The sequence below is a fragment of the Rhinatrema bivittatum genome, chromosome 15 (assembly GCF_901001135.1).
Source record: "Rhinatrema bivittatum chromosome 15, aRhiBiv1.1, whole genome shotgun sequence".
Lineage (NCBI taxonomy): Eukaryota > Metazoa > Chordata > Amphibia > Gymnophiona > Rhinatrematidae > Rhinatrema > Rhinatrema bivittatum.
Genome location: NC_042629.1, coordinates 80,110,114 through 80,137,827, shown reverse-complemented (window position 1 = coordinate 80,137,827; position 27,714 = coordinate 80,110,114). Strand labels below are relative to the sequence as shown.

The 27,714-nt window shown below is 49.4% G+C and overlaps 1 protein-coding gene across 8 annotated transcripts in view; it reads left to right on the top strand.

Moving 5' to 3' along the window:
• Positions 1 to 27,714, top strand: part of MTOR (mechanistic target of rapamycin kinase) — a 284,248-nt gene that overhangs the window by 50,191 nt on the left and 206,343 nt on the right. For 7 of the 8 annotated variants that reach the window (XM_029578927.1, XM_029578922.1, XM_029578924.1 and 4 more), the window contains 12 exons: positions 2,191 to 2,396; positions 2,476 to 2,598; positions 8,323 to 8,406; positions 8,499 to 8,591; positions 8,679 to 8,813; positions 9,016 to 9,145; positions 9,831 to 10,081; positions 10,545 to 10,565; positions 14,745 to 14,831; positions 15,654 to 15,893; positions 16,423 to 16,596; positions 16,733 to 16,845. In XM_029578927.1, the coding sequence (XP_029434787.1) occupies positions 2,191 to 2,396; positions 2,476 to 2,598; positions 8,323 to 8,406; positions 8,499 to 8,591; positions 8,679 to 8,813; positions 9,016 to 9,145; positions 9,831 to 10,081; positions 10,545 to 10,565; positions 14,745 to 14,831; positions 15,654 to 15,893; positions 16,423 to 16,596; positions 16,733 to 16,845 (1,657 nt within the window). The remainder of the gene's footprint in view (positions 1 to 2,190; positions 2,397 to 2,475; positions 2,599 to 8,322; positions 8,407 to 8,498; positions 8,592 to 8,678; positions 8,814 to 9,015; positions 9,146 to 9,830; positions 10,082 to 10,544; positions 10,566 to 14,744; positions 14,832 to 15,653; positions 15,894 to 16,422; positions 16,597 to 16,732; positions 16,846 to 27,714) is intronic. The other variant, XM_029578925.1, reaches the window with a different exon arrangement.

The following is a 27,714-nucleotide window of genomic DNA, read 5'->3' as shown; positions in this document are numbered from 1 at the left end:
GGTGTTGCATATAGGGAAAAATAACCCATGCTATAGTTACACAATGTTAGGTTCCATATTAGGAGCTACCACCCAGGAAAAAGATCTAGGCGTCATAGTGGATAATACTTTAAAATCGTCGGCTCAGTGTGCTGCAGCAGTCAAAAAAGCAAACAGAATGTTAGGAATTATTAGGAAGGGAATGGTTAATAAAACAGAAAATGTCATAATGCCTCTGTATCGCTCCATGGTGAGACCGCACCTTGAATACTGTGTACAATTCTGGTCGCCGCATCTCAAAAAAGATATAGTTGCGATGGAGAAGGTACAGAGAAGAGCAACCAAAATGATAAAGGGGATGGAACAGCTCCCCTATGAGGAAAGGCTGAAGAGGTTAGGGCTGTTCAGCTTGGAGAAGAGACGGCTGAGGGGGGATATGATAGAGGTCTTTAAGATCATGAGAGGTCTTGAACGAGTAGATGTGAATCGGTTATTTACACTTTCGAATAATAGAAGGACTAGGGGGCACTCCATGAAGTTAGCAAGTAGCACATTTAAGACTAATCGGAGAAAATTCTTTTTCACTCAACGCACAATAAAGCTCTGGAATTTGTTGCCAGAGGATGTGGTTAGTGCTGTTAGTGTAGCTGGGTTCAAAAAAGGTTTGGATAAGTTCTTGGAGGAGAAGTCCATTTATGGCTATTAATCAAGTTTACTTAGGGAATAGCCACTGCTATTGCATCAGTAACATGGGATCTTCTTAGTGTTTGGGTAATTGCCAGGTTCTTGTGGCCTGGATTGGCCTCTGTTGGAAACAGGATGCTGGACTTGATGGACCCTTGGTCTGACTCAGCATGACGTGTTCTTATGTGTGTTCCGAGTGGGAATCTCGGAGTCCCATCCCACTTAGGGAAGCTTTGGTACATCCCAGGAGTCTGGACTGATCCGGGTACTTACAGGAAAAGGAAAGATGGTTCTTACCTGCTAATTTTCATTCCTGTAGAACCACGGATCAGTCCAGAGCCCCGCCCATTTCAGAGTTGGGGAAATGGAGAGTCCGCTTGGTCGGTGATTATTGATTGCTCTGCAGATTTATTTGAAATGTTCACACAGGTTTCTGCTCCTTTTTTAGGGTGCGAGTATGAGCAGGATTTGTTGTATGTGTTACAGGTTTCTCTTCCCTCTGCTCATTAAGGGGTGGAATTGTTAATACTTTTTATTAAGGTTTATTCTTTACACTTGGATACAGAGTAATACTGATGGATTGTACCTCGAGGTATAGGACACTGCCCTATACCTCGAGGTGTAGGTAGCACCTCGAGGTATAGGGCAGTGTCAGTCAAAAACTTCTCTGTCTCCATCTGTGGAGGGGAGGCAAAACCCAGGAGCCTGGACTGATCACAGGAATGTAAATTAGCTGGTAAGAACCAATTTTCCCTTTTTGGGTACTTACCAGGTACTTGTGACTTGGATTGGCCACTGTTGGAAACAGGATGCTGGGCTTGATGGACCCTTGGTCTGACCCAGTATGGCAATTTCTTATGTTCCTTTATTTACTCTCTCAGATAATAGGAGGACTAGGGCACACTCTATGAAGTTAGCAAGTAGCTCATTTAAAACAAATTTAAGAACATTTTTTTTAGTCAGTGCATAGCTAAGCTCTGGACTTCATTGCCAGAGGATGTGGTTACAACAGTTAGTGTAGCTGGGTTTAAAAAAGTTTTGGATAAGTTCCTAAAGGAAAAATGCATAAACTGCTATTAATTATTAAGCAATAGTAGCCTGAGATTTATTTAATGTTGGGGTACTTGCCAGATACTTGTGACTTGGATTGTCCACTGTTGGAAACAGGATTCTGGGCTTGATGGACCTTCGGTCTGACCTAATATGGCAATTCTTATGTTCTTAGTTTTATGGTCCTGCCAGCTGTCAACCTTCCTATGGGAAAACCATAGCAATGATGGCAGAAGAAGACCAAACGGCCCATCCAGTCTGCCCAGCAAGCTTCACATTTTTTTTTCTCTCATACTTATCTGTTTCTCTTGGCTCGTAGTAAAACCAGCCAAATGCTAGCTAGTTGTGAGCCCTAGGTGTCTAGCAGCAATATGAGCTCAGGGATATATGGACTAGAGGATTATGTAGTATATGATGTGACTACAGTTTCTATAGCGATGGCCTTGAATATACTGAGAGCATAAATTATTTTTGCAGATCCTGATATCCGCTATTGTGTTCTGGCCTCTCTGGATGAACGCTTTGACACTCATCTGGCCCAGGCGGAGAACTTGCAGGCCTTGTTCGTGGCACTGAATGATGAGGTGTTTGAGATCCGAGAGCTTGCAATATGCACCATTGGTAGGCTCAGCAGCATGAACCCTGCCTTTGTCATGCCATTCCTGCGCAAGATGCTAATCCAGGTAGGGTGATGCAGGGTCTGTGGCAGCCAACTGCAGGAAAAGAAGCCGAGACCTGAAGCACTGTGTTTCTCTCTTGCAGATTTTGACTGAGCTGGAACATAGTGGGGTTGGTCGGAATAAAGAACAGAGTGCCAGGATGCTGGGTCACTTGGTCTCCAATGCCCCTCGCCTCATTCGCCCTTACATGGAGCCCATTCTTAAAGTAGGTTTATCTTTGAGATTCTAGCAAGAGTGAAAAAAATGATCTGTTCCCTGTACGTACCAGGATCAGTCCAGGACACCTGGGTTGTGACTCCGCACCAGTAGATGGAGACAGAGCAAGACCTGTCGGGTATAGCCATATATAAGCCCCTGTGCCAGTCACAGCCCCTCAGTCTTACTCTGTCTCCAGTAGATGGTGCAGGTTTGGTCACAGCCCCTGGTTCCCTGGGTTCTTGGTTGTCCAGGTTGTTTTGATTTGTGTTTTAAAAAAAAAAAAAAGAAGGTTAGAGAGTTTTTCCTCTATTGAGAGGATAGATCCCCACTGGTCCTGCCTTCCAGGGGGGTTTGGAAGGTCTTGAGGGGACCATCCCCCCCTGGTTGAGGCCGCTGCTAGGGTCGAGGACCCGCCTAGCGTAGTAGCAGCATCGGGGGTGACACCGGGGAGCCCGGTTCACTCACCCCCGCTGGAACAGGAGCCTCAGGACCGGGGACAGCGGCAGTTTCAAAAAAAAAAAAAAAGTTGTCTGTGTTTTGTTTTGCGCCGCAGCTTTTTCTTCGCGCCGGCTCTCCGTTGCTTCAGGGGGGGGGGGGGGGCGCCGTTCTCGTCGCGCGCCTTGAGCTTTAATTAATTTAGATTAAATTAACTTGAGTTGGTCTGTTCCTGGTCGCGGCCGCATGCCGAGGGGCTCCGTCTGCCGCGCTCGCGCCTCTCCCGCAACGGCGTCTGTTCTGTTTGTGTCGCTGGGGGCGAGGGTCCGTCTGGGGTCAGTCGGGAGGGCCGATCCCGGGCGTTGCGTTCGCCGCCGCGCGACTCCACTGCTGCCGACGGCCCAGGGGACCCGTTCCCGCTTAGCGCGGGAGTGGCGGCCATCTTGGCTACAGGCAGAGAAGCCACGAGGGAGGCAGCCGGAGATGGCGGCTTGCCTCCCGCACTCTCTCCGCAGCGGCGACCCTCGGGGGGCGCCTCCGGGGGGGCTGGGTCCCCAGCAGGTTCCGGGTCCGAAGGGGAATCCGCGGGCTCCGGGTCCTCCTGCTCGTCTGATTTTGCGCTTCTATTGCACAAGATTTTAAAATATAAAAGGCGCAAAAGAAAGCCAGGAAAGGCGAAGGGATCATGCAGGTCGGCTGGATCCCGGAAGAGGAGATCCACGGCGGGCCTGGAGGGCAGCGCAACGAGGCGGAAGCGCCCTGTGCGGGGGATTCCGCAGGACACGGATTCCGACTCCGCTTCCCTGGAGGAGGATGACCCGGCTGCGGAGCCCCCGGGGGGGGGGGCCGATGACGCGACGGACGAGGGTCCTTCTCAGCCGGGAGCGGGGAAAGGAACGCCGGCCGTCGAAGGAGATGATCCAAAGGTGGTCCAGTTGTTCCGCAGAGAGGAGCTGGCCCCGCTTATCCCGGCTATTCTCCAGGAACTGGGGGTGGAGGCGCTGCCAGTGGTGCCCGGCAGGCAGCAAACATGGATCCGGTACTGCTGGGCCTCACGGGACTGATGGTAGCTTTCCTGTTTCTGTTCACGGCTTCGGACATCTTGTTCCGTGAGTGGGACACTCCGGAGTTGGGCCTGAAGGTGAGCAAGGCTATGGATAGGCTCTACCCGTTACCAGAGGATGCGCTGGAACTTCTCCGACTACCGAAGGTGGATGTGGCAGTGTCCGCCGTGTCGAAGAGGTCGACGATTCCTGTTACAGGAGCCACGGCTCTCAAAGATATACAGGACGGGAAGCTGGAAGTACAGCTGAAGAAGATCTTTGAAGTTTCAGCGTTGGGGGTACGGGCAGCCATCTGTAGTAACTTCGCCATGCGGGCCAGCCTGCGATGGGCTCAGGTCCTTCAGGCTAATGCAGACCTCTCGGAGGCGGAGGCCAAGCAGGCAGATCGGCTGGAGGCGGCAATAGCATATAGTGCAGATGCTCTACACGACCTCCTTCGTACTTCCGCCAGATCCATGGTCTCGGCAGTGTCGGCCCGTCGGCTCCTCTGGCTCCGGAATTGGGCGGCGGATGGTTCGTCCAAGGCTCACCTCGGGGCGCTGCCGTTTTAAAGGGAAATTATTGTTTGGCAAGGAGTTAGACGATTTGATGTTGTCTCTTGGTGAGAATAGAGCTTTCAGATTGCCTGAGGATAGGTCTAGGGCCCGATCCTCCTTCTCCAGCCGATTCCGTTTCCGTGGCAGCAGGAGGTCATGTCCCCAGAGGTCTGCGGGCCCTTCCTATCGTTCCGGTTCCTCCCGATCGTCCTCATGGCCTCAGTCCTTTCGAGGGAAGCGGTTCGGCCGTCAGGGGGGAACCCCGGGGGGCTCGGGCTCCAAGGCCTCCCAATGAGATGCGGTCGGTCCATCCCTCGCTTCAGCTCCAGTCGTTCGTCCCAAACGTGGGAGCCCGGCTGCAGTTGTTTTCCGAGGAATGGGCCAAGATAACGTCAGATCAGTGGGTCCTCAGCGTGATAAATCACGGTTATGCGTTAGATTTTGCACGGACTCCGACAGACAAGTTCCTGGTGTCGCTATGCAAGTGCCCCATAAAATGCGCAGCGGTAAGGGGGACCCTTCAACGCCTGCAAGCCTTGGGGGCGATTTCCCCCGTGCCGCCCGGGCAGCGCGGCCAAGGTCGTTATTCCATTTACTTCATCGTGCCAAAGAAGGACGGCACCTCAAGGCCAATTCTAGATCTGAAGGGGGTAAACAGATGCCTTCGCATCCCACACTTCAAAATGGAGACAATTCGGTCGGTGATTGCCTCGGTCAGCCCCGGCGAATTCCTGGCTTCCTTGGACCTCACAGAAGCATACCTTCACATCGGCATCCAGCCGTCTTACCACCGGTTCCTCAGGTTCTGTATTCTGGGCAGGCATTATCAGTTCAGGGCTCTTCCCTTCGGGCTGGCCACGGCTCCCCGGACATTCACGAAGGTGATGGTGGTGGTTGCGGCCCACCTTCGAAGAGAGGGGTTCCTGGTACACCCCTACCTGGACGATTGGTTGATTCGGGCCAAGTCTGAGGTTCAGTGTCGGCAGGCAGTCAACAGAGTCCTCGCTCTCTTGCAATCCCTGGGTTGGGTTGTCAACCTCAGCAAGAGTCATCTGGTACCCACCCAGTCTCTGGAGTATCTGGGTGCCCTGTTCGACACGAAGAGGGGCAAGGTTTTTCTGTCCAGGGACAGGGTCCTCAAGCTTCAGGGTCAGGTGCGCCGCTTGTTGTCTCTTCGGCTTCCTCTGGTATCCGATTATCTGACGGTTTTGGGGTCTATGGCTTCAACACTAGCTTTGGTCCCCTGGGCCTTTGCTCATCTGCGTCCTTTGCAATCAGCGTTGCTTTCTCGATGGAAGCCAGTGTCCGAAGAGTTTCATCTGCCACTCCCGCTCACGGCCCAGGCGAGGGCCAGTCTTTACTGGTGGCTAGAAGCGGACCACTTGACTTGTGGAGTGTCCCTGTTAGTGCCCGACTGGACGGTGGTGACCACGGATGCCAGTCTCTCCGGCTGGGGAGCGGTCTGCCTGGGCAAGTCGGTGCAGGGCAAGTGGCCCTTGGCCCAGACTCAGTGGTCCATCAATCGCTTAGAGACCAGGGCGGTTCGCCTGGCACTACAGTCCTTTCTGCCGATCATGCGGGGAAAGGCGGTTCGAGTGTTGTCGGACAATGCCACCATGGTGTCTTACATCAACCGTCAGGGGGGGACGAGAAGTCCACTAGTGGCGGAGGAGGCGCAGCTCTTGCTAGCCTGGGCGGAGCACAACCTCAGCAACATAGCGGCATCTCACATTGCCGGAGTCGACAACATTCAGGTGGACTTCCTCAGCCGTCATCATCTGGATCCCGTAGAGTGGGAATTGGCGCCAGAGGCTTTTCACCTCATTTGCAAAAAGTGGGGGACGCCACATATGGACCTCATGGCCACATGGCAAAATACAAAGGCGCCCAGGTTTTACAGCCATTGGAGAGAGAGAGGGGCCGAAGGCGTCAACGCGTTAGTTCTGCCTTGGCCGACGGACATATTGCTGTATGTATTCCCTCCTTGGCCGCGGTGGGGCCACTTGGCAATAGTGATCATAATATGATAAAATTTGAATTAATGACTGGAAGGGGCACAGTAAGCAAATCCAAGGCTCTCGTGCTAAACTTTCAAAAGGGAAACTTTGATAAAATGAGAAAAATAGTTAGAAAAAAACTGAAGGGAGTAGCTTCAAAAAAATACCATCCTAGAAGCACAGTCCAGATGTATCCACACATTAAAAAAGGTGGAAAGAAGGCAAAACGATTACCGGCATGGTTAAAAGGGGAGGTGAAGCTATTTTAGCCAAAAGATCTTCATTCAAAAATTGGAAGAAGGATCCATCAGAAGAAAACAGGATAATGCATAAACGTTGGTAAGTTAAATGTAAGACATTGATAAGACAGGCTAAGAGAGAATTTGAAAAGAAGTTGGCTGTAGAGGCAAAAACTCACAGTAAAAACTTTTTTAAATATATCCGAAGCAGAAAGCCTGTGAGGGAGTCAGTTGGACCGTTAGATGATCGAGGGGTAAAAGGGGCACTTAGAGACGATAAGGCATTGCAGAAAGATTAAACAATTTCTTTGCTTTGGTGTTTACTGAAGAGGATGTTGGAGAGATACCCTCAAGCCTAGCATCCTGTTTCCAACAGAAGCCAAACCAGGCCACAAGAACCTGGCAATTACCCAAACACTAAGAAGATCCCATGTTACTGATGCAATTAATAGCAGTGGCTATTCCCTAAGTAAACTTGATTAATAGCAGGTAATGGACTTCTCCTCCAAGAACTTATCCAAACCTTTTTTGAACCCAGCTACACTAACTTCACTAACCGCATTCCCTGGCAACAAATTCCAGAGCTTAATTGTGCATTGAGTGAAAAAGATTTTTCTCCAATTAGTCTTAAATGTACTACTTGCTAACTTCATGGAATGCCCCCTAGTCCTGTTATTTGAAAGTGTAAATAACCGATTCACATCTACTCGTTCAAGACCTCTCATGATCTTAAAGACCCCTATTTTTTTAAAGGACCTAACTGACTAAATTTGCTAAATCTAGCTGAACTAATTTTGATTGACTAGTTTTAGCCAAAGTTTCTAGCTATTTAGCTGAAAATTTGGCTAAAGATAAAGGTTTTTTTTAAATCTTTTGCTACTTGGTGGCTTTTTGAAAATCCACCCCTAGACCACTTGTTCTCAACCTGGTCCTTGGTACGCACCTAGCCAGTCGGGTTTTCAGGATATCCATAGATTTGCATGCCCTGTCTGCATTGTATGCAAGTCTGTCTCATGCATGTTCATTGTGGATATCCTGAAAGTGTATCTCGAGGACTGGGTTGAAGCTCTTTTTTTGTATGTTTGCACAGCACTGCAGATGTCGTGTAGTGCTATAGAAATGGTAGGTAGAAGAATCTCTGCACTAGACTACAAATCTGACAGAGGTCACCAGAAGTCTAACTCTGTATGACAGCCGTCTCCCAAGCTACCCAGGGATCCGATTTGGATTCTACATCAGAATCTTATTTTCCATTATTGGGGTCCTATGTGTAGAGGTGATGGTATGCACAGGTTATTGGCATCATGCTGTTAGTTAAATAGAGCAGGAATTTAGATAGCTGTAATTCCTGTCTCAGTGGGAGGTATTCTGGGGTTTATTATCAGAGTAGATAGATATTATCATATGAATGTTGCTCAAGCCTTTTCACATTCACTTGCTGATTTTTCTTCTACCAAAAGGCACTGATTGTGAAGCTGAAAGATCCAGATCCAAACCCTGGGGTCATCACCAGTGTCTTGGCAACAATTGGGGAACTGGCACAGGTCAGGACATTATCTCTTTTAATTTGAAGAGCATTGAAAGGGCTCAGCTGGGCACAAGTTATTTGTCCCCTGATTCTTACCTGTCCTTCCAGGTGAGCGGGCTAGAGATGAGGAAATGGATGGATGAACTCTTTCCAATAATTATGGATATGCTACAAGACTTCTCTCTCCTGGCTAAACGGCAGGTCAGTATCCTTCCTCCACCTCGTTCTGCTTCACTTATTCTAGTTCCCTGTGCTCTTTGACAAGGCGTCTGATGCTTCTTCCCTCAGGTGGCCTTATGGACTTTAGGGCAGCTGGTGGCCAGCACAGGTTATGTAGTAGAGCCATATCGGAAATATCCAACACTTTTGGAGGTGCTACTAAATTTCCTCAAGACTGAGCAGAACCAAGGGATCCGCAGAGAAGTAAGGAGCTGGGGAGGGGAGGATGGGGCAAAATTCATGTTGGTGTGTAGTAGGGGAGTGTCTTGGAAGAAGGTGGAGTAAGTCTGCCTTGGGAGGGATTAAGGCCACAGCACAGGTGTGGGGAGGGAAGGAGGAAATGAAGCGTGGAGCATACATTTCTGCAAACCCCTATATGAGACAATCCTTCTCTTTGCCTAATCAGGCCATACGTGTCCTGGGGCTTCTGGGAGCTCTGGATCCTTACAAACACAAAGTCAACATTGGAATGATTGACCAGTCCCGAGATGCCTCTGCAGTCAGTCTGTCTGAATCCAAATCCAGCCAGGACTCAGGTAATCAGCTTAGCTGGAAAGGGTTAAACCTCCTTTCTTGGGTGCAAGGTGAGGAGCAGCCAGTAGGAAAGGAGTGGCAGGGGAATACATTCACTGAAGGGCAGGAGGAGAGGTCAGCAACAAGAGGGGATTAAACTCTCTGGAGTGGGAGGGGAGAGGAGAGCTGAGCAGGGGAAGGGGTTTAAATCCTGTATATAGACAGGACCAGACCCTGTTCCCAATGGGTTTGATAGAAGATGGTCGGTTAGTATGTTTGTTTGGCTTGTGATTTCTCCTTTTCTCTTTCTTAGACATCTTTCTTTTTGGGCCATATTTCCATTTAAAAAAGCATTGTGATTGCTGACTATATTACTTTTTGACCACCCAGTCTATCAGGTTGTCCCTGCCTATGTCACTGTCTACTTGTTCTGCAGTTTTCCCCCACTTCCTTCCTCTATTGCTTCTTGAATTGCCACTGTTTGGGTTGCTGTCCCCTCTGCTGGTAGGTGGTTCCAGGCATCCACCATCATCTCAGTAACAATTATTTTCTCTCATTTCGTCAAGCTTTGCTCTTGAGCTTCATTCTCTGTTATGTGTGCCTGTGCTGTGTTTTAAGGTTGTATGCATGCTTGTGACTTCTGGAGAGTTGTTATCCCTTTTGTGTGCATATGTTCATTTGTATTAACACTTTCCTAACTACTTGCAGCTGATTACAGCACCAGTGAGATGTTGGTGAACATGGGAAACCTGCCCCTGGATGAATTTTATCCAGCCGTCTCTGTGGTGACACTGATGCGAATCCTTCGAGATCAGTCTCTGTCCAATCACCACACTATGGTTGTACAGGCCATCACCTTTATCTTCAAATCCCTTGGCCTCAAGTGTGTGCAGTTTCTACCCCAGGTCATGCCCACCTTCCTCACTGTCATCCGCCTCTGCGATGCCAACGTCCGAGAGGTGCGGTTACCATCGGTACAGTAACAAGTGCCAGGGCTCAGTCTGGAAGCTGCACTGTGCATCTGATTGCAGGGGCTTGAACCTACATCTCCTTCGCACTCAGAAAGGTTTAGCTAGGTGGGAGAGGGGTGGGGGTGCGGTCAGTTGGCCTGTGCCCTCCTCTGTAGTCCTAGAAAAAGGGTATTAAAATACACAGAGGAAGAGAGACACATGTATGGAAAGAAATGAGGTGGAAGGGAGACAGACGCCTCAAAAACTGTAACTAGTAAATTCCCAAAACAGAACTTGAGTTTCTTGGTGTCACTTCCTTCTCATTGTATATTATCTGTATTCAGGTTAAATTTTGGAGTAATGGAGTATTTGTTTGTAGTTCGTCTCAGGTCTGCCAGAGAGAAGAGTGTATAATTTATCAGTCTGATATTAACTTTTTTTTTTTTTCTTATTTTCTATGTTGCCTCTCCAGTCCCACCAGCCTTCTCCCCAAGTAAGTTCCAACAAAGGATCAGTCATTTCACCCCTTGCTGTTGGAAGATTGAATGATGTTGGACTTGCAGGAAGAATATCTGTATGCTTTATGCTCATTCCTGCTCCTTGGGCACCATTGGTTGAATGCTCCTCTCAACTCAGCGGAGAGTCTCGCTGGTGTATCAAGAGTCGAGCCCAAGCATTTCTCCTGCATGCAGTGCCACTGGTCAAGGAGAGTTTCATTCAATTCATTCTGTAATGTACTAGTATCTAGAAATAATGTTTCCTGTTCATACCCCAGATCAGTCTAGACAAGTGGGTTTATGGAGGCAGAGAACAAAACTTTGAGGCCCTGCTACATAACCGAGAGTGCCACCTGCAGTCCCTCAGTATTTCTCTGTCTGCAGCAGATGGTGGAGGTGCAGACCTGCAGTCCCTCAGTATTTCTCTGTCTGCAGCAGAGGGTAGAGGTGCAGACCTGCAGTCCCTCAGTATTTCTCTGTCTGCAGCAGATGGTGGAGGTGCAGACCTGCAGTCCCTCAGTATTTCTCTGTCTGCAGCAGAGGGTAGAGGTGCAGACCTGCAGTCCCTCAGTATTTCTCTGTCTGCAGCAGAGGGTGGAGGTGCAGACCTGCAGTCCCTCAGTATTTCTCTGTCTGCAGCAGATGGTGGAGGTGCAGACCTGCAGTCCCTCAGTATTTCTGTCTCCAGCAGATGGTAGAGGTGCAGACCTGCAGTCCCTCAGTATTTCTCTGTCTGCAGCAGATGGTAGAGGTGCAGACCTGCAGTCCCTCAGTATTTCTGTCTCCAGCAAATGGTAGAGGTGCAGACCTGCAGTCCCTCAGTATTTCTCTGTCTGCAGCAGATGGTAGAGGTGCAGACCTGCAGTCCCTCAGTATTTCTCTGCCTGCAGCAGATGGTAGAGGTGCAGACCTGCAGTCCCTCAGTATTTCTCTGTCTGCAGCAGATGGTAGAGGTGCACCAAGGAGATGATTCTGACGCTGAACGTGTGGCCAACGTTGAGCGAATCAAAGCAGCCGGCTTCCTACAGGGGGGCATGTTGCCAGGGGTATGGCGAACTGACTCAAGCTCCTCCGCCTCCAGTCAAAACCCCATGGCGGAGGTCTGCTGGGGTGCTGGCTGGGGCCTGGGGGCGCGTGGCTGGTGTGAATGACCCCAGGAACCAGCACGAGGGGGGGGGGGGTCTGAGTCCGGGAGGTGGGAGGGTAATACTTCCTTTGCTGATAGAAGGATTTTCTCAAGCTTTGTCGAGAGGCCTTCCTGATGGAGGATAGCAGATCGGAAACGCTCGCTGATAGCAGTTGAAGGGTCTTGTGATGATCCTTCAGTAGGGCTACCGCATCCCTGACCTTGTCCCTGAAGAGATTGTCTCCTGTACAGAGTAGATCAGCTAGTTTCTCCTGGACCTCGGATGAAGGTCTGAAGCTTGGAGCCAGGCCATCCTACGGGCACCGATGCCCACTGCAGCCACCCTAGCCGCTGTTTCAAAAACATCATAGGTGGATCTCACCTCATGTTTTCCTGCCTCCAGACCCTGTTGTACCACAGCAGAGAATGCCTCCTGCTGCTGTGGGAGGCGCTCCGCCAGTTCCTGGACCTGTTTCCACAGGTTCTGATTGTATTGGGTCATATACAATTGGTAGGAGGCGATGTGGGCAAAACACCCTGAAACACCTTCCTACCGAGGACATCCAGCTCTCTGTGAACTCGGCCCAGAGGAGCAGAGGCATGGGTGCGGGAGCACTAGGCATTTTTAAGAGCGGACTCCACCACCACCGATTGGTGAGGGAGGTGGTGCCTCTCAAATCCCAATGCCTATTGAACCAAAGAGATGGTGTCCACCTTCCTTTTGACAGGAGGACTTGACACCGGATGTTCCCAAATCCTCAGGAGACTTTCCTTGAAGATCTCATGGACTAGGACAGCCACCACCTCCTTAGGCGCATCAACAAACTGGAGAACTTCCAGCATCTTATTCTGAGTGTCCTCCTCTGTGAGGAGTTGGAAGGGATTGGCTTCGGTCATGGCCCGGACAAATCCTGCAAAGGAGAGGTCCTCTGGCAGAGACCTGTGTCTCTCATCCGGTGGCGAAGGCTCCGAGAGGAGGTCACCGGAGATCTCAGAAGAGGAGTCTGAAATATCTCCCCAGGGGTTAGAGGGGCCCTTCTCCTTGCTGAGGTCCCATAGGGGGCCTACGAAGGGGGGCCCCATCAAAGCCGCTTGAGCACTGAGGGCACCAGGAGCATCAGTGGCCTTGAGGGCAGCAAAGGCACCGATGGTAGGGAGGTTCCCAATGCCCCAGACACGGGCTCGGGGAACCGTGGGCGCGGGACCAAACGACCCGAGGGTGCCGGTGGCTGCAGCATATCTTCCTTCTCGGAGGACATGATAATGGAAATCGCTCCGGAATAGGGCATTGGTGGCCGCTGGAGAACCGAGGGTCCCCAGGGCACCGGTTGCATCGTAAAGACATCGAGGAGGACGTCCAGACGCTCTAGCAGGGGCTCCAACAGAGAAAGGTGCAGGTTCCAGACTGGTATAGGGGCTGATGCCAATTCGATGCCCCTTAGGGCTTGTTGTACTTCACTCTGTACCTTGTGGTCCAGCTCCTCCTGCAAGTCCAGGGATGACAGGACTGATGGAGGAGGACAAGGCATCACCAGAGCCCCAAGGAGGCTCAGTGCCGGCACCGATATTGGTGGGGAACATCTGGGTTTATCAGAGAATGGGGCCTCCATACCACGGGGTCGCTTTGGTAGCAGCACAGCAGCTTCCAATGCCGCCCCGGATCTGGAGCTATGCTCCGGTGACCAGTGACGGTGCTTTCGGGATTTCCCTCAATGTTCAGCCTGGTCCTTCCCCAGCGCAGAGGACGCTGAAGATCCTGATGCCTTTGAGAGCGTCGGCAATGGAGAGGGCTTATCATTGGCTCCTCTTTCTTGGGATGATCCTGCTGGGGGTGTAGAGATGGACAAGGTATCTAAGGGCTCCCCTCGGGGCCCCAGGTGTCAACATCCCTGATGCCGACATGGGTGGAGTAGACTTTTTAGAACCAAAAAGCTTCTCCATTTTGTTCAGCTGAGCACAATGGCCTTTGGGGGATCATCTGATCGCACAGCTGACACCCTCAGACATCGTGCGATGCTCCCAGGCAGAGGATGTAGACCTCGTGCGGCTCAGTAATCAACATGGTCCGCGGGCACTGGGGCACTGCTGAAAACCGTACAACGCCATGAAAAATAACCAGCGAGTGGTCGATGGCCAGCGGTGACACGTCGGGAATCGACCGCAAGTAGGTAAAAATAGAAAACCTACCTCACTGCCGAGGAGCACCAGTCATAGAAAGGGGACCCGACACTGAAAAAACAAGAAATTCCGAAGAAGAAAAACTGAAGGGCAGAGCTCCAAAACCGTGAGGCTACTAACACCACGGAAAAAAAAGACTGAAGGGGGACCCTGCGTGGGCGTGCTCAGTGTGCTAGTCAAAGTTTCTCATGCTGGGCTCCATCGGATGATGTCACCCACATGTGAGGACTAACATCCTGCTGCCCTAGGAGAGCCAATTTTCCTGTGTTATATATACCGCAAATGGAAAGCCAAGGTTTCCTGTTATTGATTCATATAAGCGCTCTATACTAGGGCACCACCTGAGGCAGTGGGAAATAATGATGTGCCCAAGGCAGAAATAGGAGATAAACCCCGGTATCCAGGTTCCCTGCCCAGTCTGTCATTGTTCTGAAAGTTTACTTGGTGTATTTCACCTTGGATGGCTTTGCCAGATAATGCAGAGACTGTATTTTCATGCACTGAAATCCATCTGTACTGTTCTGGAGCACTAGGAAAGTCTCTATAGGAGAGTCTGTGTCTGTGTGTGTGCATGTGTGACTGTGTGTGTGTCTGTGTGTGTGACTGTGTGTGTGCGTGTGTGTCTGTGTGTGTGCGTGTGTGTGCGCGTGTGTGACTGTGTGTGTGCGCATGTGTGACTGTGTGTGTCTGTGTGTGTGTATGTGTGACTGTGTGTGTGCATGTGTGACTGTGTCTGTGTGTGACTGTGTGTGTGTGTGTAAACCCTGGATGAACACTATGTGCCCCTGTCTGTCACTGCAGGTCTGACAGTGCTTTATTTAGGCACTGTACCCGTCATGTCTCATAACAACTCTTCCTTTCTCTCTTACAGTTCATGTTTCAGCAGCTGGGAATGCTTGTGTCTTTTGTCAGGAGTCATATCAGACCCTACATGGAAGAGATCTTCTCCCTTATGAGAGTAAGTTGGCTTCCTCACTTCTGAGGATCATGTGGAGGCCCATTTGGGAGCATCCCTGTGCCAGAAACCCTCCTTGTACTGTGCATTGTGAAGGGGAGGGAAAGAAACCATCCCGATGGCATGTCTTGGTTTTGGGCTGCCGTGTAAGGAAGCATCCCCATGTTTTTTGCCTGGGTGCGAGGGTGTGATGTGAGCGGTTTGCAATGCCTTGTGCTATTGGAAGAAGTGGAATGAGACTGGATTTCTTTTTTTAGTAAGCTGAATTGTCTAATTGAAGATGTTTGAATGTATTTTAACAATCCACGCACCTTTTGAGGGAAGGTGTCTAAATTAGCATCTGCATAATGTGTGTGTGGGGGGAGAAGGTATAGATGGGAGGAAAGGGGGTGTTGTGCCCCTGCACAGCCTGGGGTTTGCACATCTTGTAGCGTGTAGTGGGGAGGAAGGAGGGCCGAGCGCACACTGATGTCAATCGTTGTGTGGGGTGAGGGTGTTGCTGCTCTCGCTGCACTGGGAAGCTTAGTCACGTTCTTGGAAGAGGATGGAAGCAGGAGTACTATTGAGTTTAAACAGGTATGGCCTTTACTTCTTTATGTTGTTAATTAACAGTGCAGGGAGCACTGAGTCCCCAACCCCTTTCCCTGCAACAAAAGCTTTAAGATGTTTCCTTGAATCTCTCTCTCTCTCTCTCTCTCTCTCTCTCTCGCGCTTATGCTTTTCGGCCTATGCTGGTAGCCTGCGTACGGGGTTAGCTTCTGAAATACAGGCGGGTGAGAGCTGGGCACTAGTGTGGTTTCAAGCCTTGAGTGTTTTTCTTGTCAGAGAGAATTAACTGCAAGTGAAGTGCGGCACTCCATGACGCGAAAGGAATTTACCCCTCGAAACCTGGAAGCCTTGGAGCCCAAATCCCAGCTGGCTGCTTCCTGTGCTGATCTGGAGCTATTTGAAATGAAAAGAGCTTCTTGGCTTCCCAGACAGCAGTGGGAAATGGAAAATTCGTGTGAGGAAATGCAATCCAGGGGGGAAAGGGGGAGTGAAGGTTCCCCCAGCAGCCCTGGGAGAGTATGTACTAGGGGCAGGACCAACGGGCCTCCTCTCCTGGTAACGTGTGAGGAGCAGGAGCTCCCAACATCCCTCCGTCTGTCTGCGTGGGTCCCCTCCCTCCGTCTGTCTGCGTGGGTCCCCTCCGTCGTCTGTCTGCGTGGGTCCCCTCCATCTGTTCATCTATGTTGACGGTGTTTTTGTCTGTGTGGTCTGTTTATTTGATGTTCTGTGGTGTTCGTCTGCTCTGTACTGCTCTGCCTGCCTGCTCTGCCACTGCGTGCTTGCTTATGCTGTATGGCTGTGCCTGTCATGTCTAGCTGCTGTGTATGTCCTTCTGTATTCTGTGAGTTTGAGTGTGCTTGTCTGTGTGTGTGTGTGTGTTACTGTGCCCTGGGTGGAGGGGGAAGGCTTATTTTGAGGATGAGTGTGTGTGTGTGTGTGTCTCCCCCTCTCTCTCTCTCTCTCTCTCTCTCCTCTCTCTCTCTCTCTCTCGTATTCTTTCTATACTGAATTGGCCACTGTAACCTATTTTTTCTTCTTCCCATAGGTACAGGATTACTGGACCATGAATAACCCGATCCAGAGCACTATCATTCTCCTGATTGAGCAGATTGTGCTGGCTCTTGGGGGTGAATTCAAGTTATACCTTCCCCAGCTCATTCCACACATGCTGCGAGTGTTTATGCATGACAGCAGTGCTGGCCGTGGAGTCACCGTCAAGGTGAGAGAAGTGTGGCTGCAGGGGCTAAGGCTGTATCTCTCCGTGAAAGTATCAGATTCCTTAGAGCAGAGAACCACTCCTGCTGCATTTGCGATTTCTCTGCTGTAATGGATTATGTTTTCTGCTTGTCCCATAGCTGCTGAATGCCATTCAGCTGTTTGGAGCTAACCTGGATGATTATTTGCATTTGATTTTACCTCCGATTGTGAAGCTGTTCGATGCTCTTGATGCCCCACTACAAGCTCGCAAGTGAGTATTTTTTCTCCTAGGACAGCAGGATGGCAGTCCTCACACATGGGTGACATCATCAGATAGAGCCCGGCTAGGAACTTTGATCTCAAAGATTCTAGAACTCTCAAACATGCCCTACTGAGCATGTGCAGCTACAGTCATCACCCTGCACCCTAGGCAGAGTCCCTTAGTCTCTTTTTGTTTTTCCCCGTGGAGCCGTGCATGTCATCGTATTCAGCTTTGCTCTCTCTTCACAGTTTTTGTAAGTGATTGTTTCTAGAGCTGAAGCTGTTTTTCTTTCCCTTACCTTACGATAGTTTTCTTTTCTTTTTTTCTTTTCCTTTTTTCCTCTTCTTTCCACTGTCTGCCAGCCACATGACGGGCCTTGGTCGCTATGCAGCTTGGCAGAGTTTATTTCTAATTCCTAATAAATCAATGCTGCATCTGAGGTTTAGTTTCTGTGTCCTCTTCTTGCGCTACCTGTTTTTGGTGCCTTTGTCTGGTGCTGGCAGGACTGACAGAATGCAGTCTGTCTGGGTTCCGTGTAGGCCACTGAGCCTGGCGACTCGCCTAAGTTCTACCCGCTAGGAGTTCTATATCGTTTCACCGATCGATTGGCATCGATGGAGGTGCGGTCAGTGAAGAGATCGAGCACCACACCATTCCTGTGGAAGGAAGAGCTCATCCTCCCCACATTCAAAGGAACCAGTCTCTACAGGCAGGAGTCCTCCTGCTTGCCAGTGATGGCTGTGAGAAAGAGTAAGCAGGAGCCTGGGTTAAACAGTGTTGCTGCTGCACCTTTGGTGCCATGCTTGTTATTGGTTACCCATGCACATCTGTAACCAGTGCACCAATGATTTGACACGATCTCAGGACTGTGTCGGGACCGGGACTGCCATTGGGCACCATGGTCACCTTTGACGCCATCAGGGTGCCAGGGCATCCTGGATACCATTGACACCGTGAGTATCATAGAGGGCCGTGCATGCTGTTGATTCACGATTCTAGGCCATAGGCATCGGTGGGCGCCATAGACGCCATCATGCACCATGGGCTCTCGATCCAGTGAAGAAAAGGTATCGTCCCGAGCGTCCTCAACAGCCATGGGCATCGATGCACTAGGATAGCAGCACTATCTGGTGTCACAGTCCATATTGCGTCGGGGACCAGGTCGGCTGTCGAGCACCATGGTCCTCCTCGAAGTCATCTGAGCCGCCCTCGATGCCATCAATGTGTGTGGCCGCCCTCGAGACCATTGAGGTGGGGGGGCTGTCCTTACCAAGTGTATGGAGGCTATTGGGCATGTTTGCCAGTGATGCCGTTCATGGCTGCTTTCGACGATGCCAAGCACAATTGCAACAGGGCACCATCGAGCGCTTGGTCGCCCTTGAGTATATTGACTGCCTGAGAACCCTTGAGCGCCATGGGAGCTCTCGGCCGATTGGGCTTTCGGACTGGCGGCTGCAGTGCTGTCAAGCCCGAGACACCCTGGAGCACCGAGGCATCCAGGGTGCACTAAAGCCCGGTGCTCTCGTGGCTATCGAGCATTGGAGCCACAGACATGCACTCTTGCTGGTGTCCAGAAGGGCACCGGGGGGCATGAGATGTGCCATCAATAGCATACTCCTGTCAGGTGCCTGGATCTACCATACAGCACCAAATGCGTTGAGGTTGCAAGGCACTGTCTCAGCTGGCATCAGCAGTAGAAATGGGCATGCTGTCTCGGCTAGCGTCAGCCATTGGCACGTGCATGGATGCCATCAAGCCTGAAGTATCAACATCCTTGGGCGCATAGCTGAGCTGAGGGGAAACTGTGGAAGACACTAGCTGTAATCTGTTCCTTTGGACACCGAGGTGGTGTGTTGGTTACATGGTGCATCCGGTGGCATGTCTGTGCAACAGGGCCTCCACCTTCAGGCAACACAGATATCATCAGTACTGTCAGACCATCGACACCTTCAGGTACTGGTCTCCATCAGGGCCGCCGACCCTCAGACATTTTCGGTGAGCTGTCGGCACTTTAGGGCATCACGTACATCATGAGTGCCACAGGGCTGTTGCTGTATGCAGTGGCCTGGGGCACCATCAGTAGAGCTGCATTCCTTAATGCCAGGCGCTTGTGGTGCAGTTAAGTGCCATCAGAGCCTTAGGCACAGCATTGTTGGTGCCATTGATGCAATCCATTTCTAGTGAGTGCTGAGGGTGCTATAGGCACCGGGAGCACCTTAGTCCCCGTGGGCACCAGTGGATGTGGTTGGAGGCTGCAGGGCACCACCACAGAGCACCATGAGCACCTTTGAATGCCTTTGAATGTAAACCGTAGAGATAGAAACTTGTTTTCTGTGCAACGGTATATAAAAACTGCATAAATAAATAAAGGGGCTTCTCTTCTGCCATTATCTGGTGGAAAGGGAGGTGGTGAGTCATTCACAACTCCAATCCAAGGGCTGCAAATAGCCTCTTGGAGCATTGTCATGTACCATGGGTACTATGGGGCAATGCTACCTACCACCAGGGATGGCCATAGTCAGAACCCCAGTGGCATTGGGAATGCCATCGACACACTGTTATCTGCTGACTCTATTAAGAGTTGGTGTAAAAGTGGAGTGCTTCATGCATGGTGGGAGTTGTCTACTCCTCCAAGCACCTTGGGTGCTGGTAGGTGGCATTCTCTTGGCATATTCCATGTCAGAGATAGCGGAACCGCCATCATTGCGTCAAGGTATCTGCTTTCTCATCAGTTTCGCAACTTTGGGTACAATGGGACAGTAGCAAGGAGGATGCCACCACACACTTTTGGATTACTTTTTCGCAGCGCACAGCCACCAACTCTAAACAGAAGAGGAGTGTAAATTCCCTATTGCAATCAGCAGTGAGTTGTTGGTTGATGGACCCTTGGTCTGACCCAGCATGGCAATTTCTTATGTTCTTATGATGATAAAGCCACTAGGCTGTATTTTTCTTATCCTGGCATCCCCGGGGACTGCCTCGTGTTTTTTGCTCCTTCGGACATCTGGTCAGAATGTCGGGGGGGGGAAGGGGGGGCAGGGGAGAAAAGATAGGGCATTTGTGGTATATCTTAATGTATACCTGCAGGGATTAGTACACCACTTTTTCTCTGTCCTTTCATCAAATTCTGGCCAGTACTGCCTTTAGCTTTTCATACTTCACTGGGTTGACCAAAGTGCCTTCCTGCTCACCTGAGCTATCCTGTTAACTGGATGGATAGGCCTACCCTTGACAAGGTGGGTGTGGGTGAGCTTCAGCTCTAGCTTAACTCCCTACTTGGGAGTTTTTGGACTAGCATCCTCTCACACTCTTGATGTCTGTCCTGGGTGGTCAGATATGTCTGGTACATTGGCAAATAAGGTTGGCCACAGACTTCGCCGCTGTTGCCACTTCTCCCAAGTGTTGCTTGGGTTTTTCTGCCCATTGTGCCTGTTGGCCAATCATTGGGCATGTGTCTGCAAAGGAATTCTGTCCTTCAGATGTTAGTGACCCGCAGTTTCTTTCTGGAGCGCTTTCTGACCCCAGTAGGGGTATTTTGGGGTGTCTTGTGACACTGAAGGAAACTGTGCGGTTTTAATCCAAGCATTTTCCTCTTGGTTGATTCTGTGGGCCTTTTCCTGTATCCAGAATGAACCAGAATTACCTTGCTGTCAGGGTTTGCTGATCCAAACCTTGGCTATAATAGTCCCATGAGCAAAGTATGCATCTCGCTGAACTAGGCATAACGCCTCTGCTTTAGGTGCCCCTGCTACTCATTGGGGCATTTGTGTCTCAGTCTGTTCTATGGCTTTCTTTTGTAGAATCAATCTCTTTTCTCGCCTAGATTCGTTTTGGGGTTGGATGCCTCAAAGGCAAATGAGAGAAAGGTGATGCTTTCAGCACTGAGGGGTTCCCCACTTTGTCCTGCTCGGGCAGCTTTTAGCTGGGGATTCATCCATGTGTGAGGACTACCTTCTTACTTGTCCTCGAGAAAGCAGAGTTGCTTACCGCAGCCATCTAAGAGACCCAGGCCTGATCCTCCGGAGGTCCCATTACCTCGGCCAGTCCCTGATCATGAGCCACTCCCGGATTTTTCGACTGATCTCACGCCCCTAGACCCCCTTCAAGATCTGGACGATCACATGGGTGATGACGTGGATTCCGCTGCGCCGGTGGAAGGGGATGATCCATGGGTGCTTCGTTTGTTTAGGAGGGAGGAGTTGGATCCTCTCATTCCACATGTTTTGGTGGAACTGGATTTACCAGTTCCACAGGTTGGGACGGATAGACACCTGGGGGATCCCGTCTTATCCGGTCTTTGTGCTCTCCCTTGATCCTTTCCATTCCACCCAAGCCTCTTACAGCTCATGACTCGAGAGTGGGATGTTCCGGAAGCCACTCTTCGCGTTATTAGAGCAATGGAAAAGCTCTATCCGCTTCTGGACGAGTATTTGGAACTTCTTAAGATTCTCAAAGTGGATTCCGCTGTATCGGCTGTTGCCAAACACACCACCATTCCAGTGACGGGCGGCACTGCCCTGAAAGATCTTCAGGACAAGAAAGCTCGAGATACTGCTTAAAAGGATCTTTGAAGTGTCGGCTCTCGGGGTGAGGGCGGCAGTTTGCAGTAGTTTTATGCAGAGAGCCATCCTTCGATGGATTCAGCAACTTCTTACTGCACAGGAGTTACCACTGGAGGAGGCCGAACAGGCAGACCGCCTGGAGGCAGCTGTTTCCTACAAGGCGGATGCTCTGTATGATCTGCTAAGAACCTCCTCTCGAGCGATGTCCTCCGCAGTGGCAGCAAGGAGGTTACTGTGGCTGTGCCATTGGTCTGCGGATTCCTCTTCCAAATCTCAGTTGGGTTCTTTTCCCTTTAAGGGTAAGCTTCTATTTGGAGATAATCTGGAGCAGCTTATCAAGGACGTGGGAGACAATAAGGTTTACAAATTGCTGGAGGACAAGCCTAGGTCGACTCGTCCTTTCAGTTCCTTTTGAGGTCGTTTTCGCGGCTAGAGGCGTTTTCGTTCAGCTAGGGCACTGCCTTTTCCTTCTCTGCAAGCTCCGTCGAGATCGCAGGCTTGGGCACGCTCCTTTCGGGGTAGGCGGCCTCCCCGAGATGGTACTTCCCAGGGATTCAACAATAACAAGGCGGCACAATGAAGGTGCGCCGGCCCATTTCTCCGTTCCAGTGATCGGGGGCTGTCTCTCTCTCTTTCGAGGGGAATGGCTCAAGATCATGTCGGATCAATGGGTCTTAGACATTATAAGTCGCGGTTGCGCTTTAGATTTTGCTTTCCCTCTACGGGATCTTTTCATGGTGTCTCCTTGCGGGTTTCGGGTGAAAAGACAAGTGGTGCTCCAGACTTTAGATCTCTTGAAAGCCCTGGGAACGATCATTCCGGTCCCGCCTGGGGAGTGTCTGACAGGCAGGTACTCCATTTATTTTGTAGTCCCCAAAAAGGAGGGCTCCTTTCGTCCCATTCTGGACTTGAAGAAGGTCAACAGAGCCCTGCGGGTTCCCCGTTTTTGCATGGAAACCTTGAGATCCGTCATTGCGGTTGTGCACAAAGGAGAATTTTTGGCCTCTCTAGATCTGACAGAGGCTTATCTGCACATCGGTATACAGGAGCATCATCAGAGGTTTCTCTGATTCATGATACTAGGGGATCATTATCAATTTCAAGCATTACCAATCGGTCTGTTGATGGCACCACGTGTGTTAACCAAGGTCATGGTGGTGGTAGCGGCATCTCTGCAAAAAGAGGGGATTCTGGTTCATCCCTATTTGGATGACTGGCTCATCCGGGGGAAGTCGCAGCGCCTGTGCGAGCAGGCAGTTCACTCTGTGGTGCTTCGACTTCAGTCCCTCGGTTGGGTGATCAACTTTCCCAAAAGCCAGCTGATTCCCTCACAAGAATTGAAATTCCTGGGTGCCCAATTCGACACGAGAGTGGGCAAGGTGTTTCTACCAGTGAAGCGAATGGACAAGTTGATGTCTCAAGTTCGGTGGCTGCTGACCATTCCATTGTTTTGTTTAATATTGTAAAATCCTTAACCACTATTAATAATTCAAACAATGCAAATTACAGCCTTGAAGATTGTAATAAAATAGCGTGTCATTTTAAAAACAAAATAGAAATTATCTCTAAGGAGTTCCAGCATTTACCTTTCCCTATTTTTAAAAACCCACCTGCTCATTTGTCTTGGACTGAATTTGAACTCATCTCTGACTCCACCATTTTGAATATAATTCAAAAGCAAAAAACAACCAACTCTCCTTTTAATCCCTGTTCAGGAACATTATTCAAAGCTATTGCTCCTTGTACCTGTCAGTTCTTGAGTGACTTGGTTAATCAATCCCTATCGTCCAGTATTTTCCAGATAATTTAAAAAAAATTGCCATTCTTCCTATTCAAAAAAATAAATCGAAAGATCTCTCAGACCTCAGTAATCTGAGGCCAATAGCCCTGATTCCTTCGTTGGCCAAACTTATTGAATCGGTAGTCTTAAAACAACTTTCCAACTTTTTAGGTGATAACGACCTTTTGCACTCAGGCCAACACGGCTTTAGGAAAGGCCACTCTACAGAAACTTTACTACTATCCTGTTTTGATACAGTTTTCCGTGGGTTCGACGCATACACAGATTATATTCTCATTTCTTTAGATATATCCGCAGCGTTCGATACCCTGAACCACCAGATACTTTTATCAGGTTTATAGTCCATAGGCATTCAATCCACTGTTCTTTCTTGGTTTCAATCATTTTTAACTAATCGTCACATACACATACAAGTTAATAATCATTGCTCAGACTCATACATATCATCATCTGGTGTACCACAAGGTTCTTCGCTATCCCCTATACTTTTCAATATATACTTGCTTCCCCTCTGTCACATTCTCACAGCCTTAAACGTCTACTTCCGAATTTACGCAGACGACATTCAGTTGCTCATCCCTTATAAAAATTCATGGTCAGAAACTTTTTCTTTAATATCTCTGGTTCTCTCTACAGTTAATACCTGGTTAGATCACAACCGTTTAAAATTGAACCCCTCAAAAACTACTATTACCCATTTTTCATCCATTTCTAAATCCACTATAGGGCCCCCTTCTCATTTAAATTTCAAGGGCATTCTTATCCCTAGTAGTACTTCCACTATCAGCCTAGGTATCACAATTAACTCAGACCTTTCTATGGCCGATCATATTGCCAATATCACAAAAAAATCCTTCTATAAATTACATTTATTGAAAAGAATTCAACCCTTCCTTTATCTTAAAGATTATCGTACTGTCTTGCAGTCTTTGATTTTCTCGGGAATGGACTATTGCAATGCTCTATTTTTAGGTTTATCAGACTCTGCTCTATACCCTCTGCAACTAATTCAAAACTCTGCTGCTCAGCTGCTTGCAGGTACCTCACGTCGAAACCATATTACACCTGTCTTATTCTCTTTCCATTGGTTGCCAATTAAATACCGAATTCAGTTTAAAGTGTTATCAATTATTCATTCTCTTATCTATAATATTTCATCTACCTGGCTATGCACTAATCTTCGCATATATAAACCTCCCAGACAACTTAGATCTCTCTCTAAAAGTCTTTTAGATGTGCCTACAATTAAACTGGCTAAACACGAATTAACTAGAAAAAGGGCTTTTTCGGTAGCCGGCCCTGTTTTATGGAATTCACTCCCAGACTCTCTTCGCCTTATTTTTTCCACACAACAGTTTAAAAAATCATTAAAAGCCTACTTATTTCAGAAAGCATACAGTTTACTCTCTAACTCACAAAATTAATATTCACTTATCTTCCATATTGACACTACTGTTTTCAAACAGATATATCCATAAGAAATAATACTTTAGATTCAATCCAATTCACTGTTTAATGCTGTAGGGCATGAATGTTTATTGTAATATTATTTTAATGTTAGTTTTTATTTCGTTTTTATTTTTATCCATTATGTATGTCCGGTTGAAAACCGTTTTTATTTTTATTTTAAAAAATTTATCCATTATGTATGTTTGGTTATAAACCGTTTTGATTAATTCCTTTGAATTGTAAAGGCGGTATATAAACATTTTTAAATAAAAATAAATAAATAAAATTGCCCATTGTCTGGGATTATTTACAAGTTCTTGGTTCTATGGCTTCTACTCTGGAATTGGTTCCTTGGGCGTTCGCTCATTTGAGACCTTTGCAGAGGGCATTGCTTTCCCATTGGGATCCCAAGTCCGAGGAGTTTCATCTTCAGTTGCCGCTCCTGGATCCCGCCAGGAGCAGTCTTCAGTGGTGGCTTGTACCAGAGCACTTACAACAGGGGATGGATTTGGAGAATCACCAGTGGCTGATTGTGACAACGGACGCCAGCCTCTTCGGTTGGGGGGCGGTTTGCCAGTCGCACTCTGCTCAAGGCCAGTGGTTGGCTCCCAAGTCCAGGTGGTCCATCAATCGCTTGGAAACCAGAGCGGTTTGTCTGGCATTGCGCAGCTTCCTTCCCTTGGTCCGCCATCGGTCGGTGCGGATCCTGTCCGACAATGCCACCACGGTAGCCTACATCAACCGACAGGGCGAAACGCGGAGTCGGCTAGTGGCTGCCAAAGCAGACAAGCTTATGGTTTGGGCGGAGCGCAATCTGCGGCATCTGGCGGTGTCTCACATAGCTGGGATCGACAACGTCCAAGCAGTCTTTCTCAGTCGGCAACAGCTAGACCCCGGAGAGTGGGAGCTATCCGAGGAAGCGATGCAGCTCTTGATCTGGAGGTGGGGAGTTCCCCGCCTAGGCTTAATGGCGACACGAGCAAACGCAAAAGTGGTGCGGGTTTTTCAGCCGCAGACGGGAACACGGAGCAGAAGGGGTGGATGCTCTAGTCCTTCCCTGGCCCAGCAAGGTACTTCTCTATGTGTTCCCTCCTTGGCCTCTAGTGGGCAAGGTGCTCAGACGGATAGAGTCGCACCGGGGTCCAGTAGTCCTCGTGGCTCCAGAGTGGCCGCGAAGACCCTGGTTCGCGGACCTGATCAACTTGGCGGTCGAGGGTCCCTTGCGACTCGGCCACATCCCGAGTCTCCTCCGTCAAGGTCCAGTATTTTTCGATCAGGCGGATCGCTTCTGTCTAGCGGCTTGGCTTATGAGAGGCACCAGCTGAGAAAAAAGGGATACCCTGAGTCGGTGATTTCTACTCTGCTTCGCGCACGTAAGACTTCCACATTGTTTACTTACGCTCGGGTTTGGAAGGTTTTTGATTCCTGGTGTACCAGTTCTCATGTTTCCCCACGGAGGGCCATGATAGTTCACATTCTGGAGTTCTTACAGGAAGGTCTGAAGAAAGGTTTGGCGTACAGTTCCCTTCGGGTCCAGGTAGCGGCATTGGGCTGCTTGCGAGGCCACGTGGACGGTACTTCCCTTGCGGGCCATCCAGATGTGGCACATTTTCTGAAAGAAGCCAAACATTTGAATCCTCCAGTCTGACAAGTCTGCCCTTCGTGGAGTTTGAACTTGGTTCTGAGGGCGCTGTGCGCCTTGCCCTTTGAGCCCCTTAAGCGGGCCACGTTAAAGGATTTGACACTTAAGGCAGTATTTCTCATGGCTATTTGTTCGGCGAGACGGATATCAGAGCTTCAAGCGTTGTCGTGCCGGGAACCGTTCTTGTGGTTTTCATCTTCGGGAGTTTCGCTTTGGACGGTGCCGTCCTTCCTTCCGAAGGTGGTGTCGTCTTTTCATTTGAATCAGTCTGTTGAGTTACCGGCCTTCTCAGATTTGGATCACAATTCCTCTCAGGCTCAGGAGTTGCAAAGGTTGGACGTTCGTCGAGACTAATACTTTTCGGTTGTCGGACCATCTCTTTGTTCTATGGAGAGGCCCTAAGAAAGGGCAGAATCTGTCCAAGACTACTATCGCCCGATGGTCGAAGGAAGCCATCGCATCGGCGTACATATATAAGGGCCGTTCGGTACCTGGTGGACTTGAGGCTCATTCTTTCAGATCTCAGGCGGCATCTTGGGCGGAGAGTAAAAATGTTTCTCCTCAGGAGATTTGTCGAGCAGCGACTTGGAAGTCTCTGCACACTTTTGCTAGGCACTATCGCTTGGACATCCGAGCTCCAGATACGGATTGTTTTGGTAGCGCAGTGCTCAGAGCGGGACTTACCGGGTCCCACCCCAGTTAAAGCGGCTTGGGTACATCCCAGCTGTCTGGACTGATCCGGGTACGTACAGGGAAAGGAAAATTGGTTCTTACCTGCTAATTTTCGTTCTTGTAGTACTACGGATCAGTCCAGACACCCGCCCAGATGGTTGGGTAAGTCCGTAGTTTTCCTTTTCTTTCCTTTGTGTAATACACAGAAGAATTTCAGATGCTAAAATGTTCATTGAACTGTAAGGTTGGAACAATCTACACTCCTTACAACTTCCTAGTTAGTTCTGTCCGTTCGGACCATGTGGGGACCATTTGTTATTGGTTTTTGGTCCAGTCATTGGCTGTTAAATTGTTCTGCAGTTGAGTTTTTCTTTCTGCTTGGATATTCATTATACTGAGGGACCACAGGTGGCACACTGGGTTATCAGGGGATGTCTTTTCAGTTTGTTCTCTGACTCCACCTGCTGGAAGGGAGGCATAACCCAGCTGTCTGGACTGATCCGTGGTACTACAGGAATGAAAATTAGCAGGTAAGAACCAATTTTCCTTTAGGAGGAAAAGTGCTACAAAAGTACATGTATTAGCTATATCATGGACTGAGGGACTTTGCCTATGGGGCAGGGTGATATCTCATCTGCATGTTTGAAAGCTCTAGAATTCTTTGAGATCAACGTTGAGCCGGGCTCCATCCGATGATGTCACCCATGTCATCTTGCTATCTTCGAAGAATGCCTGTTACAGGTAAGTAACTC